Source organism: Hetaerina americana, unplaced genomic scaffold (assembly GCF_022747635.1).
Source record: "Hetaerina americana unplaced genomic scaffold, ioHetAmer1.1.p SCAF_16, whole genome shotgun sequence".
Lineage (NCBI taxonomy): Eukaryota > Metazoa > Arthropoda > Insecta > Odonata > Calopterygidae > Hetaerina > Hetaerina americana.
The window spans coordinates 8,043,836-8,061,991 of record NW_027286719.1 but is presented as its reverse complement, the minus strand read 5'-3'; the positions used below and the strand labels follow the sequence as shown (position 1 = coordinate 8,061,991).

Below are 18,156 nucleotides of genomic sequence, written 5' to 3'. Positions count from 1 at the left end.
CCGAGGTAAAAAAGACCTTGTCCAAAAATCAGTTGCCCCGGGAGCAATCCTCCGTTCTAAACAGCAATTGTTTGATAGATAATAGTATATGTGCTTGCATGCGTGTTCAATGAAAGGAATTTTGTATGAATTTACACGCCACTGTGGGTATAAGTTGGCATGTATGTGTTGATGTTGCATGTGATTTAGTTCCCTTGACTTAAGTGACTCAACACCCCCCGCCACACGCCATTGCGGGGTATTATGTGGATGTAGATGTAATGACAAACCTGCAACCAACCATAGAGATTTGAAAGTAGTGAACAACACCAAAAGCATCATACACAACAAACTGACAAAGGGAACTCCGTGGTAATGACGGAAAGAGTGCACTATGTAAATGAGTGCAACGACGTAATTTTGAATGACTCGATTAAGAGACTCCCCAGAGGCCCCACCAAAATGTTCCTGGAAATAATGAATACCTCTCTTAACTCGACCTCCAGAGTAATGAAATTAGAGGATGCGTACAAATTTATTCTTATGAATCCACATCCCGCCGGTTTTTGGGCTCCCGAAAACCCGCAAACCCGGAGTCCCCATTAGACCCGTGGTATGGTGTCGTGTCGCCACGAAGGAGGTTCGCGTCCGCACTCAGTTCACCCATCATAAATTAACCGGCTTCAATCCCAAACACGGCGTCTAAGCATTTATCGACAAATATGCCTCAGTCAACCTCCACCTTCCAAGCGCGTGCTCGTCTCTTTCGACGTCACCAGCTTCTTCATTAGCGTTCCTGTGTCCCAGAGGCTGTGAAAGTGACGGTAAACGTTTAGGCGCTAAATCTGGACGAATTCCTCGCTCTCCTCAAAGCGTGCACAGAGTACAACTCCATCTCCAACGGCGACTATTACCAATAGATGGAAGGCCTAGCGATTGGGTCCCTCCTGTCTCCGCTCTTTGCAGATCTTTTTATGGTCGATTCGGAACAGGAACTTTTCCATTTGAGTTCACGCTACAAACGATGCATTGATTGTTGGTTTCGGTAGGTGGATATTTTTTTTTCGGTATGGACCGAAATCGAAAGACAGATGCCCTCTTTAATCTTTGAATTCATTTTGCAACAGTGTACAGTTTCTTTTATGTGTACTATTTGTATGGACCACAGCAGAATCGACTTCCCAGTTTTCAGGAAAACTTCAAGAACGGAGCATGTGACAAAAACGTCGTAGCACCCGTTGCTAAAGAGCTGTATTCTCTTTCGCGTATGTTGCCTCTGAAATATGATTCTATTTCACTAGGTGGAAAATATTTAACGTAGGATCAGCTTGATAGGTAACAATCTGAAAGTCATGCCCCACTCAGTTTCCTCAATCTCTCGCTTCTACTCCACCCTCAAACCCCCCTTCAAGCTCATTGTAATTATTCGTTGATACACTATTTAAGTTTATTCATGCGACATACTGAGCTAAGCAGAGCAATATTTAATGCATTACGGAGTATTTCACTTCAATATCGTTCTTCGGCTTTCAGACCATTGAGTCCAGAGCGGGAGGATACGAATGCCATCCGATCTCTCTCCGAGTATGCGTGTTAACTACGCTCCAACTATATATGCGTTCTTGACTAGCTTATACATTCCATTTACTCAGTGTTACATCAGGCTTTGGATGAGTGCAATCGTAATGGAGGCTAAATGATGACCACGGTATGATGCAGATGGCTCATGAGCCATATAGAGGCATCCAAAGAGGTCACGAGAGGGCATCATTCAATTCTCACTGCTCATAATTTTCAGAAATATTAAGGGTCGGTGAAATTATTTATTGAACGCAAAATTCTGGAAACATTTAGGCAAAATTTGTGTGGAAACTGGAAGTCCACGCTGCAGTAACGAGTGTTGAATTTCAATGGAGGGAAATACTCAAATGTCATCAATTGATGCATCAACTCTCAATGGATTGTATTGTATTATAAAATAGAATTGTGTTCACTTTTATTTTCTCCTTGAAAATATGCTACTTGAAGAATTAAATGTGCAGAAAGTAGATTGGCAAACGTTAATGTTGCCCACTTATTCTTTGACCACATTTTCAATTCATTCGCTTTTCATTTTCTATTCATTCTTTTTGAGGTTTCATTTTCTCTGATGAACGTTTTCCTGTTCTGTATTTCACGCTGGATCTAAATGTTCAGTGACCAATGTTAGTATGAAAACGGACATTAAAAAGTTAGTTTTTACACTTTGCAATTGATTAATGCCCTTTCTCAAAACTGATCTCCCTTAGATCCAAATTGAAATCCAAATCCAAGAAAATTAGATACAAATTTTTAATCTTGATATTCCTATGTTTTAAAACATAATTATTGAAAATTTACCTTAACATATCTGGAAAAATTTTATGCCAGAAAGACAATTTTGAACAAGCTACTGTTTATCAACAGCATTCATATTTTTTTATTCATTTAAGAATTTATCGTTGCAATTTCGCAATTGTCCTTGTGGCAACGGTCAACTGATTAATGATCACTCCTACAAAACACATACATACACGCGCAAGAAGAACAGATAGGAGAAAAAATACTCTCTTACACAACGACACTTAAAGATTATCGAGCGCACCTTTACCATCACCGTACGAGTACATACAACACCACACTCCGTCCATAATCACGCACCCTTCAATTTCATATACCGTTCAAAATCACGCATATTATGAAAAATACAAACACCAGACGGCAATAAGCGTTAATTACCGTGCAGTATTAGGCAGACCAATACTAGGAACAAAAGGTTTGCTCCGTATTCTCTATGAAGGCACATAAGAACTTGCTTTGTGGTTGCAGAATGTAGTTTAATGGGAGATATTAGTCTATTTCTAAAATAACAAACAGTGATGAAACATTTATGGTCTGAATCGCCGCACAAATACACCATGGGTAATATCATTATAAAATGGGTCATAAGTACCTGTAAACGTCATCATAAGTATTTCCATAAATGAAGACACCTTGTAGATTCGAGTGTGCATGAATATCAAGCACAAAATCCAGCTCGATGTCCTGCAATAAACAATTAGAAATAAATCAGGCATTTCCTGGTAGTCCTAAGTTGTATCACTGTGGACATTACACCCTCAAAGCTTAATATTGTAATTGACACCTAAACAGCACAAACAAATACTTACCATGAGAGAAAATGGAGACTTCCACTCAACGCACAATCATGTACAAATGTGACAGTGGAGCGGGAGTGTTTATATTAAAATGGAGAAATATTTGCCCTTATTTGCCAACCAATCTAAAAAAGACTACCAAATCAGATAAAGATAAACAGGGTGAATTATTTTCACCTGAGAAATGAGTTTATTCGTGTATTATACATAACACATGAGCCGTAAATTATCAAAATAAATCCTGGTTATAAATATTATCAAAATAAATCCTTGGTTTTCAATAATCAAAGTCATGAGAATTTATCTAAAATATAATTCGCTAGTACCTTATCCAGTTTGTTGACCGTCACCTTTGAAATAAATGAAAGATATAATAAGGGAATAAAAATTGAATATTAAGTTCGGGATTAAATATTATGATTGAAATCATTCGACATCTGTGTATGTCTCATATTTCAAAGGCACCGAGGGTACGAATGAAGAATGGGGAGAGGGGCTGGGGAGCGAGAGAGCTGTCCATCGTAAACTATCCATTTCAATGTATATGCGGTGGAATCGAAAAGATAGGCGTGGGAAGGGCTGGAGGTTGGAATGGAAGTAGATGAGGAACTATTTAATGATTGATTTAAATAGTTCCTATTTTTATTTAAATACTTTTCGTTTAGTTTAATTTAATAGTTGTGATCAAGCGTAAGGTAGGCACTCAGAGGAAAGGGTTACAATTGTTTCTAAGCGCAGAGCAGAGAAGGTGTGGTGAACATGGGGTGAGAATTAACAATTGAAAAACGAAGGTAATGTGATTCCAGAGAAATGGACATGCTAAGACAGCAATTAAAGCTTTGAAAATGAACTAGAACGGGTAAAACAATTAATTTATATGAGAAATGTTTAGGATGAGGTTCGGCAGAGTTGTGTGGTTATGCGTAGATGAATTGTGCTACGTAGAGGACCCTTTACAAAAAGATGGGAGTTAATGTCAGGCTCCCTAAGTAAAGATGCAATGAAGATAAAATAAAGGGCGTAGTTTTATGTGGTTCATAACTTGACCGGTGAGGAAGAAGGGTAAGCATAGGTTGGAGAACTTCGATACATAATAGTAATTGGGCTTCATTCGGGCGGTATTGAGACTGTGGCAATCCCTTCTTCCATCGAACCCATCGTCAAACGCATTCAATGATAATATAGTTATTTTAGAGTGTTAATTTTATAAAAAAGAACTCGATCATGGCAATCGATTTATAATAAATATGCATGAGTACAAAGAGTGTAGAAAAATTTATATAACTGTGGGAAAGACCTGAGGAATAAGGCTTTTGCTCTTGACCAAAAAACCCACTGTAGGAAAACACCCAAACATGAAGGGAAGTGTGAAAAATCTGCGAAAACCTACAAATAAATAATGCTGATGTTATCATTTACCAAATTAAAAAAAAATATAAAAAAAATTAATCAATGCATGAAAAATAAGAGAAGCAACAAAAGGAAAACTGACGTCTTTGAATAAATGTGAGGAAAAATAAATTTAAAATGAAATTAATAGTTAAGAATATAGAAGTAAGAAATATTGAAGAAAGAAATGTAAAAGAAATATTACTACGACTCGATTAAGTGATACTTTTAAAAAATTAGGAATAAACCATTACTAGAAGTGAAAGTTTAAGATGTAAGATTAATATATGAAGTGAATATTTCTGAGTAATACTTGTGTGAAAATGAAATGATCGTGAGCCCCTGAAGTGTTTTATTTGCAATTCTGCTGTGATTTTAGGAGTTTTATGTAGGGTTCTTTAAACTGATGCAATTGAAGGAACTTCCCTCAAGGCTGGACTCATTTGTTCCACTCGCGGCAAGCAGTAACAGTTAATGATATATAGTAGATAACCGTTCGATGCTGCGGTCTAACCAGGATTTCATTCCCTCGTGTATTTGTTTTATGAATCTGGTCTAGTGGTTTGAAATATTGCAACAAGTAGTGAGGATTATTCGTGTTCAGAATTTGACTAAGCAGAGATCGTGCATGAAGTTTACATCTGTCACTAAGCTTTAAACAAGAGAATGTATTAATTAAGTTTGTAATGTGATCAGATATATGTTGAGTAAATATGAATCAAATGCATGAATTGAGAAAACGCTAAAGTTTTAACGATAATTCATCTGGTGAATCTAAGTAAACTACATGGGCGTAGTATAAAAGCGGTAAGATTAGCGTAGATACTAAGTGTTTTTTCACGAATGTGGGGATGACGTATTTGAATTTGAGCAGAGGATATAGTGATTTATGTGCTGTTGTGCTGATCTTGTTTACTAGAGAAGACCACGATAGATTTTCATTCAGCTAAATCCCTAGGTTGTTCACAGCCTCGCAGAATGATGTATGAGTATGGAAAAGAATGTAAACAATGGACTGAGCTACGGTGAAGTTCCAGGTATGCCAGAGGAAAAGAGAAAGAATTTTGCAAAATATCGAAGAAGACAGCACAAGTGGGTGCAGGAGATGTTGCGTTGCTGTGGGTTGCTGAAGACTCTGGGACAACCCAGATAAGTCTAGGCATAGGGAGGAAAACACTGGGCATTGTGGATTGCATTAAGGGAGATAGAAAAGCTAATGAATGTGTACATCTCATGAGTACAGGTCCAGTTGATAAATGAGCTATCATGTTGTCTAATATGGGGTTTAAGGATGCTTTCTGAAAGTATTAGTTAAGGCTTACCAATACAGTAGTGCATAGTCCCAGAATACATTACAAACCTGCGCTGTCTGTGTGTGGCCACTAATAAAATTATAATGTAGGTGTAAAAGATGATCTGTCTTTAAAATTATTTCCTCGAGCAATAAATTCTTAAATACGTAGTTTAAATCAATGCATGTATTTCTTTCAACAGCAGATTAATTTAGGAATCTTCTTATTTTCTAGATTGAGCTAGGTGACAGTGTGTTTCTTGTGATCATAATTAAATTGAGCGAAACACCCTAAACACTCGCATGTAAACAAAGATTTACATTTTTTTCTTGTGGGTAACAAATTGTTTGAAATTTCCTGCCACCTTGACCTGTTGGGGAGGAGCTCTGCGAATTTTCGCCCCCGATCGGAATGGGAAGCGGTTCAGATTTAGAGGTCTCAGAGTGGTTAACGGCCACTTTTAACGAGCACGCTATTTTCGCTGCAGTTTTCCAGAATGGAATAGTTAGGGTAAACAACAGGATTGGATTTGGCGTACTTGCCAGGAACAATCAAATAAGCTTTGACAAGAGTATGAAAATAGTTCTTGGGTCTACTGTTCTTGAAAATGTTTTTTTCTGGATTGTGTCCCTATCATCTGAAAAATACCAAAACATAAGTAAGTCGGTTTGGCCCACGTTTAATCATTTTATCTGGTCTTAATGAAAGCAATCAACATAAAATTTCGTTCGTTTATAGTTTTTGAGGTATCGTGCCAACAAAGAGTATCACAGCCTGGCGTTAATGCATCTAGATGTACACAAGACCCCGCAAGCCGTCGCTAGGACGCGTGGCAGGGTGGGCGGTGGCTCACCAGCCATTCTACCTGGACGTGCCTACATTCACTCCATTACCTCGTGCACCTGGCACCCCGCGATCCACCAAAAACCGCGTGGAAAGGGGGCGACCTAACACCCATCATGCAACATGCCTACATATATTACGAGCTATCATGGTTAGCAGATATTCATTCCTTTGCCTACACAAAGAGAACAAGAAAATACGTTGAAATTGGGCAGGCACACATGCAATTCAGACACTGATTACCGGCTAGTATTATACGCATTCCCCGGACGGGCAATTCACGTATTCAAATACTTAATATGCATTCATCTACACCCCAACTGGCTCCAGGGCGTTCGGTGGGGAGCATTAGGACGCCAGACTTGGATAGTGTTGTTGGAATTTAATCGTGTGAACCCCTGTTTTCGACAGCATGTACCCGTTATATTCTTAGGTGTTTCCCCTTTAATTGTTTTCGCGGATAGTGCGCGGGAAAAACGAATACTTGAATCTATCGGTTCGACAATCTCTCTAATTTCGCGACAATTTTCGGCCTTGCCAATGTAATCAGGGGTCCTGATTATATCTCCAATGTCGGAAGCAAAATCACACGCTTAACATCTTTGTATTCAGTTTAATCTAGCCTTGAGTCTTTGCATATCTAAAGGCTTCCTCATCCCACGAAACCCTTGCGGGGAAAAACCGGCAGCAGCAGGGCAGAAGACACAGAAGAAGAAGACCACATCAGTTAGAATAAGAACGTGGAATGTTAGGACAATGATGAGGACAGGTAAACTGCAGAATACCAAGCGAGAGATGGAAAGGGGGAAAATAGGTATTTTAGGTCAATGCGAGGTGAGATGGAAGGATAGCGGGAATTACTGTAGTGATCAGTATATAGTAGAAAAATATACAACGGTGGGGACGAGAGCCAACGAGGGGTTGCCATAGTATTAAATGAAGAGGTAGAAAGAATCGTAATCAACATACAGCAGGTAACGGATAGAATATTACTAGTAGAGATAAAAGCAGAACCGACGAATTTGGTTATTATTCAGGTATACATGCCACCGAGAAACCATAAGGAAGAAAGGTCGATAGGATATAATCTCAGTTAGAGGACATAATCGCGTGTGTTCCCGCGGGGATACATTTGATAGTGATGGGGGATTGGAATGCGACGGTAGGCGAAGTAGAGATGGTGATGCCGTGGGGGACTACGGTTTAGGCACGAGGAATGACCGCGGGGAGAAAGCAGTTGAGTTCTGCAGGAGACAGGGGCTTGTCATCACCAACACTTGGTTTAGACACCACAAAAGACGCAGGCATACATGGAAAATGCCAGGTGACTCAGAAAGGCATCAGCTAGATTATATCCTGGTTAGACAAAGGTTAAGGAACAGTGTGATAAATTCGCACAGGTTCCCGGGAGCGGATGCGGGCTCTGACCACAGTTTAGTTGTTATGAAATGTAGCGTCCGTTTCAAAAAGATAAGGCAGGGGCGGCGAGCTCGAAAATGGAATGTAGAAGCATTAAATGGTTTGAAAAGGAAGGAGTACCAACAGGCTGTAGAGTCAATCATGGAGGATGATAAAGAGCTAAAGATAAAGTACTATCGAAGAAAAATGGGAAAGTATCAAGAAAGGGTTGTCGAAAGCCGCAAAATACACCATTGGAACCGTTTATGCAAAACGGACAAGGAAACCATGGATCACGGATTAGATGATTACAAAGATGGGTGAGAGGAGGAAATGGAAGAATGTAAATACAGAATCAGGCAAAATGAAGTGCAAGGAATTAAACAATAAATTGAGGCGGGAAACAAATAAAGCGAAAGAAGCATGGTGGTCGGCGCAGGCGCAGTACAAGGATATGGAAAGTCTGCAGAGGAAGAGTGAAATCGCTGCGCTTCACAGCACTTAGACCGACAAAGTAAGACATTGAAAAGGAACATGACGTAGAGGAAGATAGCTTAGGTCCAGGCATACTCGACAATGAGACAGAAAGGGCATTAAGGAAGATGAAGCTAAATAAGGCCGTGGGGGTGGATAACATTCCTGCGGAACTATTGAAATATTTAGGAAAATGTCGGAGGAAAAGGCTATATGGGCTGATTCGTAGTATCTATGAAGAAGGAATCTGACCGGAAGACTTTGTGAGATCAATTTTGGTTCCTATTCCGAAAAAGGTAAAGTCTACATCTTGTGAGGACTACAGTACGATAAGTTTGATATCCAACGCAGCTAGAGTTGTTCTTAGAATCATAAACAAAAGGATTGAGATCAGGGCAAATGTTTACTTCGGGGATGATCAGTTTTGGTTTAGGAAAGCGAGAGGTACGCGTGATGCCATTCCAGTAATGATCTCACCAATCGAGAGGAATATGGAGTACAACCAGGAGTTATTTGCCTGTTTCGTAGATTACGAAAAAACTTTGATAGAGTGAATTGGGAAAAACTAATGAGTATATTGCAGAAAATATGAATAGATTGGAGGGAAATGAGGCTAATCCGCAACCTGTACATGTCTCAGACGGCTGAGGTGCGAGTTGGGAACGGGGAGTCCGGATGAGCAGTGTTAGGAAGAGGTGTAAGGCAGGGTTGCCCATTATCACTGTTGCTGTTCAACCTGTATGCAGAGGAAATGATTAAAGAGGCATGGGAAGAACTGGAGGTAGGAATGAAAGTGGGCGGGGAATTCGTAAAAGCAGTTAGTTTTGCTGATGGCCAAGCTTTAGTTTGTCAGTCAGCCAAGGGGTTGCAAGCATTGCTCAGTGAATTGGAAATTCAGTGCGACAGGTATGGGATGAGAATAAATATTAATGAAAGAAAGATTATGCGATTTTCTAGAAAGAAAAAGGCTAAGCTAAGCATTAAAATGGGAGGGCAAAAACTAGAGCAGGTAGAACAGTTTATATATATATAGTAGAACAGATATTTTTCCTTTTTACGGTTGGTGACCTAACACCCCCCGCCACACGCCCTTGCGGAGGCTTGCGGGGTATTATGTAGATGTAGATGTAGAACAGTTTACGTATCTCGGAAGTGTTTTGGACCAACGCGGTCAAAGTGATACGGACGTTAGGAGAAGAATTGCGGTAGGCAAAGAGGCTTGCACGAGGAGGAGGGAGTTGATGAGAGGGACGTTGAGTAAGGATATTAAGAAAAGACTCGTAAAAACTTTGATATGGAGCCTAGCTATGTACGGCGCGGAAACGTCATCCCTATCATGTTCCTTCCCTTTCCTCGTTTGCCCAACATTCTCCCCTCTGCCACAGTGTTCAACATCACACTACCGGTCAACACCCCCATCATCCACTTTCCCTGGCTCCATAGAATTTCTCCAAACAAACCCCCCTCTTCGCCCACCATACCTACTACGCCCACCATAAGTACTTCCTCATTTATTTTCTTCTCTGTCCATTTCACCTTCTCCATTCTTCTCCATACCCACATTTCAAAAGCCTGCAATCTGCGTCTATCCTCCTGCTTTCGGTATACCGCATGGCCAAGGCTGCCATCCGGTTTTTTGGTCACTAACACATCGAAGAAAGGGAGAACACCATTCTGCTCAGTTTCCATGGTAAATTGTATGGCAGGATGTTGCTGATTGAGGTGTTTCAGGAACAGCTCTAATTCTTCTTTCCCGTGTGAGATTCATTTGCACCATCAAGAATATCAAAGTTAAGGAACGGGACGTGCTGGTGAGCTTTGACGTAATCTCTCTTTTCACGAATACTCCCATTGATGACTCAATAGTACTAATCAAAGAGCTCACCTCGGAAGGATTACCAAAGGATTTACCGGACCTCGCAGAATTCTGACTCAAGAATTCATACTTCCTTTGGAATGATAAGTACTTTCAGCAGAAGGAAGGTGCGGCCATGGGATCACCACTATATCGATCGATACTGTGGTAGCTGACATTTTCATGGAGAATTTTGAGAAGAATGCAATAGAGACCTATCCGAAGAAACCATCTCTTTGGATCCGCTATGTCGATGATACCTTTGTCATCTGGCCACACGGGAAAGAAGAATTAGAGCTGTTCCTGAAACACCTCAATCAGCAACATCCTGCCATACAATTTACCATGGAAACTGAGCAGAATGGTGTTCTCCCTTTCTTAGATGTGTTAGTGACCAAAACACCGGATGGCAGCCTTGGTCATGCGGTATACCGAAAGAAAACCCACACCGACCGGTACTTGGATGCGCGATCACACCACCATCCCGCCCATAAGAGCTCGCTAGTAAATACACTAGTGCACATACCCAGAACACATGGTCCGAAAAAGGACCGTCACAAAGGAAATGGAGTTGACGAAAGAGGGGATTCGGGTAAAGGAACAGAACGAGGAGAAACCTGGAAAAGAAAAACCAGCGGCATATGCTACCATCCCCTATGTCGCCGGAACGCCTGAGAAGATAAGCAAGCTACTACGGAAACACAACATAACCAATAGGTTCTCCACAGCCAGAAAAATCAGCGACATAATATCTAAGCCAAAGGACAAAATCCCCGATCTCATGCACGAAGGTGTATATGAGATAAAGTGCACGTGGGGGAAGTCATATATCGGTCAAACAGGGAGGTCCATCAGATGCAGGACCAAGGAGCACCAAAGAGCCACTGATAAGAAACAATTCCGACTTTCGGCAATCGCCGAACATGCGTGGTCGGAACCTGGACACTCTATAAAGTTCGACCAGACTAGAGTGCTGGCAAGAGAAAGGCGATATTTTCCGCGACTCATCAGAGAAGCGGTGGAAATAATAAAAAATCCATACAATTTCAACCGTGAGGACGGCTACACCCTGACCTCCACTTGGAAAAGGGTGATTCCCACTCGCCGTCAAGAAAGAGCCAATCAGAGAGCTCCCGGCCAGCCAGCGTCTCCTATATATAGCGGCCAAAACGCAACGCACATGACTTCGACCTGAAGACGCCTCCAGGACTGGGGGCGAAACAGTTGTCAACCGACTAACCTACGCGACGGTAATTCCCGGAAACCAGCATGGATTCATACCACCTCTCTGTAACTTTTTCATTACATTTCCCCACCACCCGTTTTATGAAGCCAAATTTCTTTAAAGCTGATCTGCATATTGTCCTGAAAGGTGCTCCCCATGAAAGGCGTGCTGTTAGAACAACCCCCAAATATTAAACTTGATTTGCCGTAGTCAATACTGAACCCTCTATTTTGTAGTTTATATCCTGTTCCTCACTTTCTTTATTCCAAAATTTCAAAACTGCTTATATATCTATATTAAGTGTTAATCCCCATTTATTGCACCATTCCGAGATATTGTCTAAGTCTCTAGAGAGTAGCTCGCGATCTAGTTGGCTCCTTATTTTCCTGTACACCACCTTGTCGTCAGCAAATAACCTCAGATTGCTAGAAACGTGTGTGCTTAAGTCATTAATGTATATTAAGAACAGAAGAGGCCCTATTACACTTCCCTGGGGGACGCCCGAAGTTACATCTCTATCCGTTGAGCACAACCCATCTATGAGTACAATTTGTTTACGGTTAGACAAGAAGTCTCTAATCCAATTAATAATTTTGTAATTGATTTCATAGCATTTAAGTTTATGTTACAGTTTATTGTGTGGGCCTTTGTCGAAGGCTTTTTTGAAATCCAGGAATGTGTGTGTTGTTTTCTCCCGATCTAAGTATATCGTGAATGAAGAGACTAAGTTGTGTTTCGCAAGATCTGCTTTTCCTAAATCCGTGCTGGTTGTGGATAAGTATTTTCCTACTATTAAAAAATCTCATAATGTTAGTGTCAATAATGTGTTCCAATATTTTACAAGAGATTGATGTTAAAGAAATGGGTCGGTAATTGGTTGGTTTATCCCTATCGCCGCCTTTATAGATGGGAGTTATATGGGCTAGCTTCCAGTCGCGAGGCACTGAGCCTTCTTCTATCGATTTTAGAAAAACAATATGTAAAAATGGAGCAATGTCTTCAGCTAATTCCTTTAATATTCTAGCAGGTATTTCTTCCGGACCAGGTGCCTTTTGTGCTTTGATATTACGGAGCAGATGTACTATTCCCTGCTTGGTCAGTGTAAGATCGCTCATGTGTTCCCCGGGTGGGTGTGGAGAATCGTTTGGTGCGTTTGTGTTTTTGTTGTAGACGCTCTGGAAAAAATGGTTTAAAACATCTTCCTTTTTCACGCTATCTGTAATGATTTCTCCATTCTCCGTCTTCAAAGAATGAACAGTTGGACGTTTACCCTGTATTTCCCTAACATAGGACCAGAATGACTTTGGATTTTCCTCAAGATATTCGCTTAGCAATTTAGATTTCAAAGAGTGTAGTGCTGTGCGCATAATACTTTTCGTCTAACTACGACAATCTTTTAGTTGCTGTTTTGATGTATTCATATAAACTATATCGTCACTTTTTAAACTCTTTTTAAAATTTGACTGTAGCTTTTTTTGCCTTCTTAATGCCGATCTGACTTCCTCGTTGAATTATCTAGGTTCCTTACTGTCGCATTTGAGTTTGGACGGGATGTACGTCTTCATTCCTTCGCGTAAAATATTTAAGAAATAATTCCAAGTGTTCTCTGTTTTGATTGTCAGTGTTTTTGTCTTGCATTCTGGTAATTTTATCTTTAAATATTCTCTTAGTCCGTTAAAATTTGCCTTTTTGTATTGGTATATTTTACGCTTTTCTTTGTTTATTTTGACGAACTTAGTTTTTAACTCTACAAGAACAGCCTTATGGTCACTGATTCCGTCTATTATTTCAATGTTAGTACTGATTTCGGGTGTAGAAGTCGCAAAGATGTCTAGTATGCTTTGGCCCCGTGTTGGTGATTTAACAATTTGTCCTAAGGAGTGTTTTGTAAATATATGAAGGAGTTCTTGGCATGAATCTCTGTTTTTGGCAGATTTTCCAGCGCAGTACGTGTCCCAGTCAATTGACGGTAGATTTGTGTCACCAGCGATTATAGTAATGCTGTTGCTATGTCTGCTGCTGATAGTGGATATTTGTTCGTCGAGCTTTTGTAGGACATCTGTGTTAGAATCTGGGGGTCTATAAAATGAACACACGAATAGGCTTCTGCCGTTGTAGTCCTTAATGTTCCACCAAACGCTTTCTATGTCATCTACGTTGCATTCATATCGTTGGCTACTAAGATGTGACTTTACTGCAATGAATGCTCCCCCACCAAACCTATTTGGTCTGTCCCTTCTGTAAATTATGAAACCGTTTGGAAAAACCTCATTGTTTGCTATGTCTCCCGTGAGCCAACTTTCCGTTCCAACTACTATGTCTGCGTTTTTACTGACAAAAATACGTTCAATATCCGATATTTTAATTCTAATGCTACGGCAGTTTAATGTCACAATTTTAATTCGGCTAATAACTTCTTGTTTTTCGGTTTATTGTACGCTAACAAAACTGTTTTGAGACGATTCGGGGTTAACAGAGACAAAAGAATTACATTCACTTGCATTGCTATCTGTTATGTATTTAGAGGCACCAATTTTATTAAATTTACGTGGGTTGTATGTTGTTTTAACGCAAGTGTTTGTTTGTTCAATTTTTTGGGGATTTGAGAGGCATAACCTGAACTGAATTGACAAAAAGCGCTGGATTCTACTTTATTTTTCCCAATATATGACCTAGGCTCTTGCCTACCATTATGCTAAACCTTCGAAACGTGTTCGTGTAACCTACGCGCTACCAACGGCGATGCCTCGGCAGTATAATGGACCCCGGAGCGATTAAGGGGTACCCCACACGATGAGAGGTCGGGCCTCAGATCAACGAAGTCCGCTCCGATTCCCCGGCAAAATCCCAGCAATCTCTCTTTCTTCTTCTCAAAGTCTTTGGTAAGCCGTGCTGTGTTTTCTTTGTAGTTTTTTGTTTTATCTTTCTCCGGTTATTCTCAGCTGCTTCCACTGTTTGTGCTTTTGGCTAATGCCAATGATCCGTTTCGGAGTTAGGTTTTCCGTCGAGTTTCCCTCAGAAACCAGCAGAGCCTAAAATCTGGGTTCGCCAAGAAGGCGTCGTGGCACTTGGATGCCGGCAGTATAATCCTTCAGTGTATTCCGGCGGTTCATCGCACATATAGTATGTTGGTCACATTCACTCTCGCAATCACGTCCCTGGTAAACACTCTTTAGCTGGCTCGTTGTTGTAAGCAATATCTGTACTAATTGGTCCTTGATCAGTTGTGTGTTGTTCATTTTTTGAGTTTTCCTCGGTCTTGTGCTGCTTTTCCATTGTTTTTTTAATACTGCATTCTTTGGAGAAGTGAATCTTATTAAAGTTGGCTGGAATGGGAATTTATCCTTGATCCGCGCTCTCGTGATGTTTCGCCGGCGTTCTTACCATCTCACCCCGGTCGTTAGGGACGGAAGGGTCTGGGAGAGGAAACTGTGAGGAATCCGGTGACATTCCCACCGATTAATAAGGCTGGCACAACAGAGCTGAGCCTGGGTTCATCCCTACCTACCACCCAGTGCCCTGAGAAGTGGACCCTTTCGCATTACCCTGGTAGTGCGAAAAGGGACCAGTCCTCTTCCCTGCTTAATGGGAAAGGACAACCTTGGGGGCCAGGCGCGAACGCCACTGGTGGGTAAGAAGGAGGGCCCGAGTTCGACACCCCGCACAAGTGCTCCGGCTGCAGTGAGCCTACTGATCGGCGTGAGATGAGATCGGTGCCTGTTTCCAGGGATTATGGCCCTTGGCCTTGCGGCTCTTACTCACAGTGGAGCTGCTCTTTCTTTCATCGGTGCACCCTTTCCATCTGGGGGCATGGGAAACACTCTTCGGCCTATCGGCACCTACTCAAGAGAGGAGATTTTTTAGGCCTAATTTTTAATGAAATTTAAGGACTGATTTATGAAGTAGTAAATTATTTTGAACTATGATCTATTGTCATTGCATGGAAATTATTGCTTGTAGATGAAATTTGAAAGAATCGTTGTGAATTTACTCCATTTTATCTGTATATTTATAATGTGGATGCATATCAATAATTACATGAGAGTATGTTCACCGTTAGAAAAAGGAGCTCCTCAGTAGGTTGATTTCGAGCTCCTTTTTCGCCAAGGGATTTCTTTCTGGGCTTATTCCTCGAGAAGTCTCTGTCTTCTGATACCTCTTTGAGTCGCTTTTTACGCCCCATCATCCTGTGGGACAGGCCTCTTTCTCACAAAGCATGGAGAAACTCCTTGATCTAAGGTTTAAGGATCCTTCCATATACGGCTTCCTACTATAGCAGAAGGGGATCACATTCAAAGTAACCATGGAACCCACCCTACGCCAGAGAACGGAGAAAGCCTTCGGGTGCCCGGGTTTGGTTTTTTGCAAATAGCTTTTCGGCCAATTGATGAAGCGAAATGCACGTTTTTCGAGCGCCAAGTGCATGTCATTGTTAGGATTAAAGTGGTATTTCCCTCCGCGGTAAGTGATTGCACCATGCACATTTCGGAACTGCTCGTATTAAGGCACTCTTTACAAGCAGTTAATGCTCATGGTTGGAGAAAATCTATTTGTCCCCTCTTCGTAAAGCAATGCGGCTTTAGGTGACATGTGCTAACTGAAAATTTCGTAATGGGTTTATCGTAATTACCCATAATCAACAAACGGAATGAGCGTCAAATTTTACTTTTATGACAAAGCATGCATCTTAATTAATTTTACCAAAACTATATTGAGTAAAACACAGATAAAAAAATTGATTTAGCAGGTTTCTGGCTCTAGAAAATACTTCAAACAGGTAAAAGAAATAGTGAATAAAAATGAATTATTTGGTTTCAATTAACTGTTATTTGAGAAACTTGATAACATTCAAAGAAAATCCTAAATTTTTTTGAAAAACATATGTTTTATATTTCTTCCAGTAAGGTCACTGAAAACTCTGCGGGGTCCATTGAGGTCATCAGGAAATTTGGCAGGCTATCAAACTAAAAGATTATGATTTATAAATGACACTGAGGGAGCAATCAATGCGCTAAAATATGTCGACAGACGTAGCAAACCAACTGAATAATTTCATACGCCGATAGATTCGTATATTCATTTTTCTGCCCGTCACCAATCAAGCACAGCCTTAAAGCAAAAAAATTTACAGTTCTGAAAGGAATATAGATTGAATATTTGATAAACCCCAATCTTCCTTTAAAAGCTCCAAACTATTCTCCAAAATCACCCATGGAAAAATTTATGTCCCTAAGGCGCCTGGCACGCGTCTTGAATAGTTATCATAATGGTCATATCACACCATTGTCAACAACCTTCTGCCACATTATCTTCCATCTCATCTCTAGGACGCGTAATTTCATTCAACATACATGAAATTACCAAATAATGTTACCACAGAATATTTGAAAATATTCAGTTGGTGATTTATAGTAGCCGGATATCGGTGAGGATATCTCTCTTAATAAAAAGAGACGTTTCAGGCGTGATATGGTGGAATATCATGATTAATTAAAAATAGCAATTTTCCACAAAAATAAAATTTAATGCGACCGGTTTCAATGTTACTACATCATCATCAGGTGACAGTTAAACCTCAGAGTCCAGTATATATATATATGATTGAAGGCAAGTAAGGGGAGGGTGGAGGAAAAGAGGGGAAGAGGGGGAAGGCAGCATGGGTGACTATGTGAGTGGGGGGGGAGAGGGTTGGGGAAGACAAGGTGCAAAGACCCTAGGAGTCCGGAGAGCGCGTCGTGGCCGAATGGAGGGGGGTGTCTCGTTGAGGGTGGTCCCTCAAAGAGACACCCTCAACGAGACACCCCTTTGTCTTTGGGTCTTTGCACCTTGTCTTCCCCATCCCTCTCCCCCCCCACCCATGCTGCCTTCCACCTTCCCCCCTCTTCCCCTCTTTTCCTCCACCCTCCCCTTACTTGCCTTCAATCATATATATACTGGACTCTGAGGTTTAACTGTCACCTGATGATGATGTAGTAACATTGAAACCGGTCGCATTAAATTTTATTTTTGTGGAAAATTGCTATTTTTAATTAATCTCTCTTAATATTACATAATCTATAGAAATATGCATGATATAAAATAATTTCTGTTGGATTCAATATTCACAGTATATGTGCATTAACCGGCCTAAATAATTTTACCACGAAATAATATCTACTCTAGATATTTTTCTCCAATTTTTGTCATAAAAAGCACATCGAATTACTTTTCATTTTGTGAACGCATAGAATTTCCAATCAAGCAATTATTTAACAAAGAATGCGTACAGTTTTTTAGAAATTGAGTACATTTTTTAAGACCAATATTATGTTGGAGTTTAGATACATAGAATGTATTAATCAATATTAGAATATTTTAAGCATTCTTTAAGTTCTTAACTAAGTACATAATGCATTTGAAAGTAGAAATGAGCAAATTTCATGAGTTCTTTGAACACCTCAATATTTGATTAAAAGGAAACGAAGTGAGCCTTTACTCCCATTGATCATTCATTATAGCCCATAATAGAATATGTGCTATGGTAGC

At 40.5% G+C, this 18,156-nt stretch overlaps 1 protein-coding gene across 1 annotated transcript in view; it reads right to left on the bottom strand.

The window, feature by feature from the left end:
• LOC139687065 (cytosolic carboxypeptidase 6) overlaps positions 1–18,156 on the bottom strand; it is a 1,035,710-nt gene that overhangs the window by 60,592 nt on the left and 956,962 nt on the right. The window contains exon 9 of the mRNA XM_071584170.1: positions 2,951–3,042. Within this exon, the coding sequence (XP_071440271.1) occupies positions 2,951–3,042 (92 nt within the window). The remainder of the gene's footprint in view (positions 1–2,950; positions 3,043–18,156) is intronic.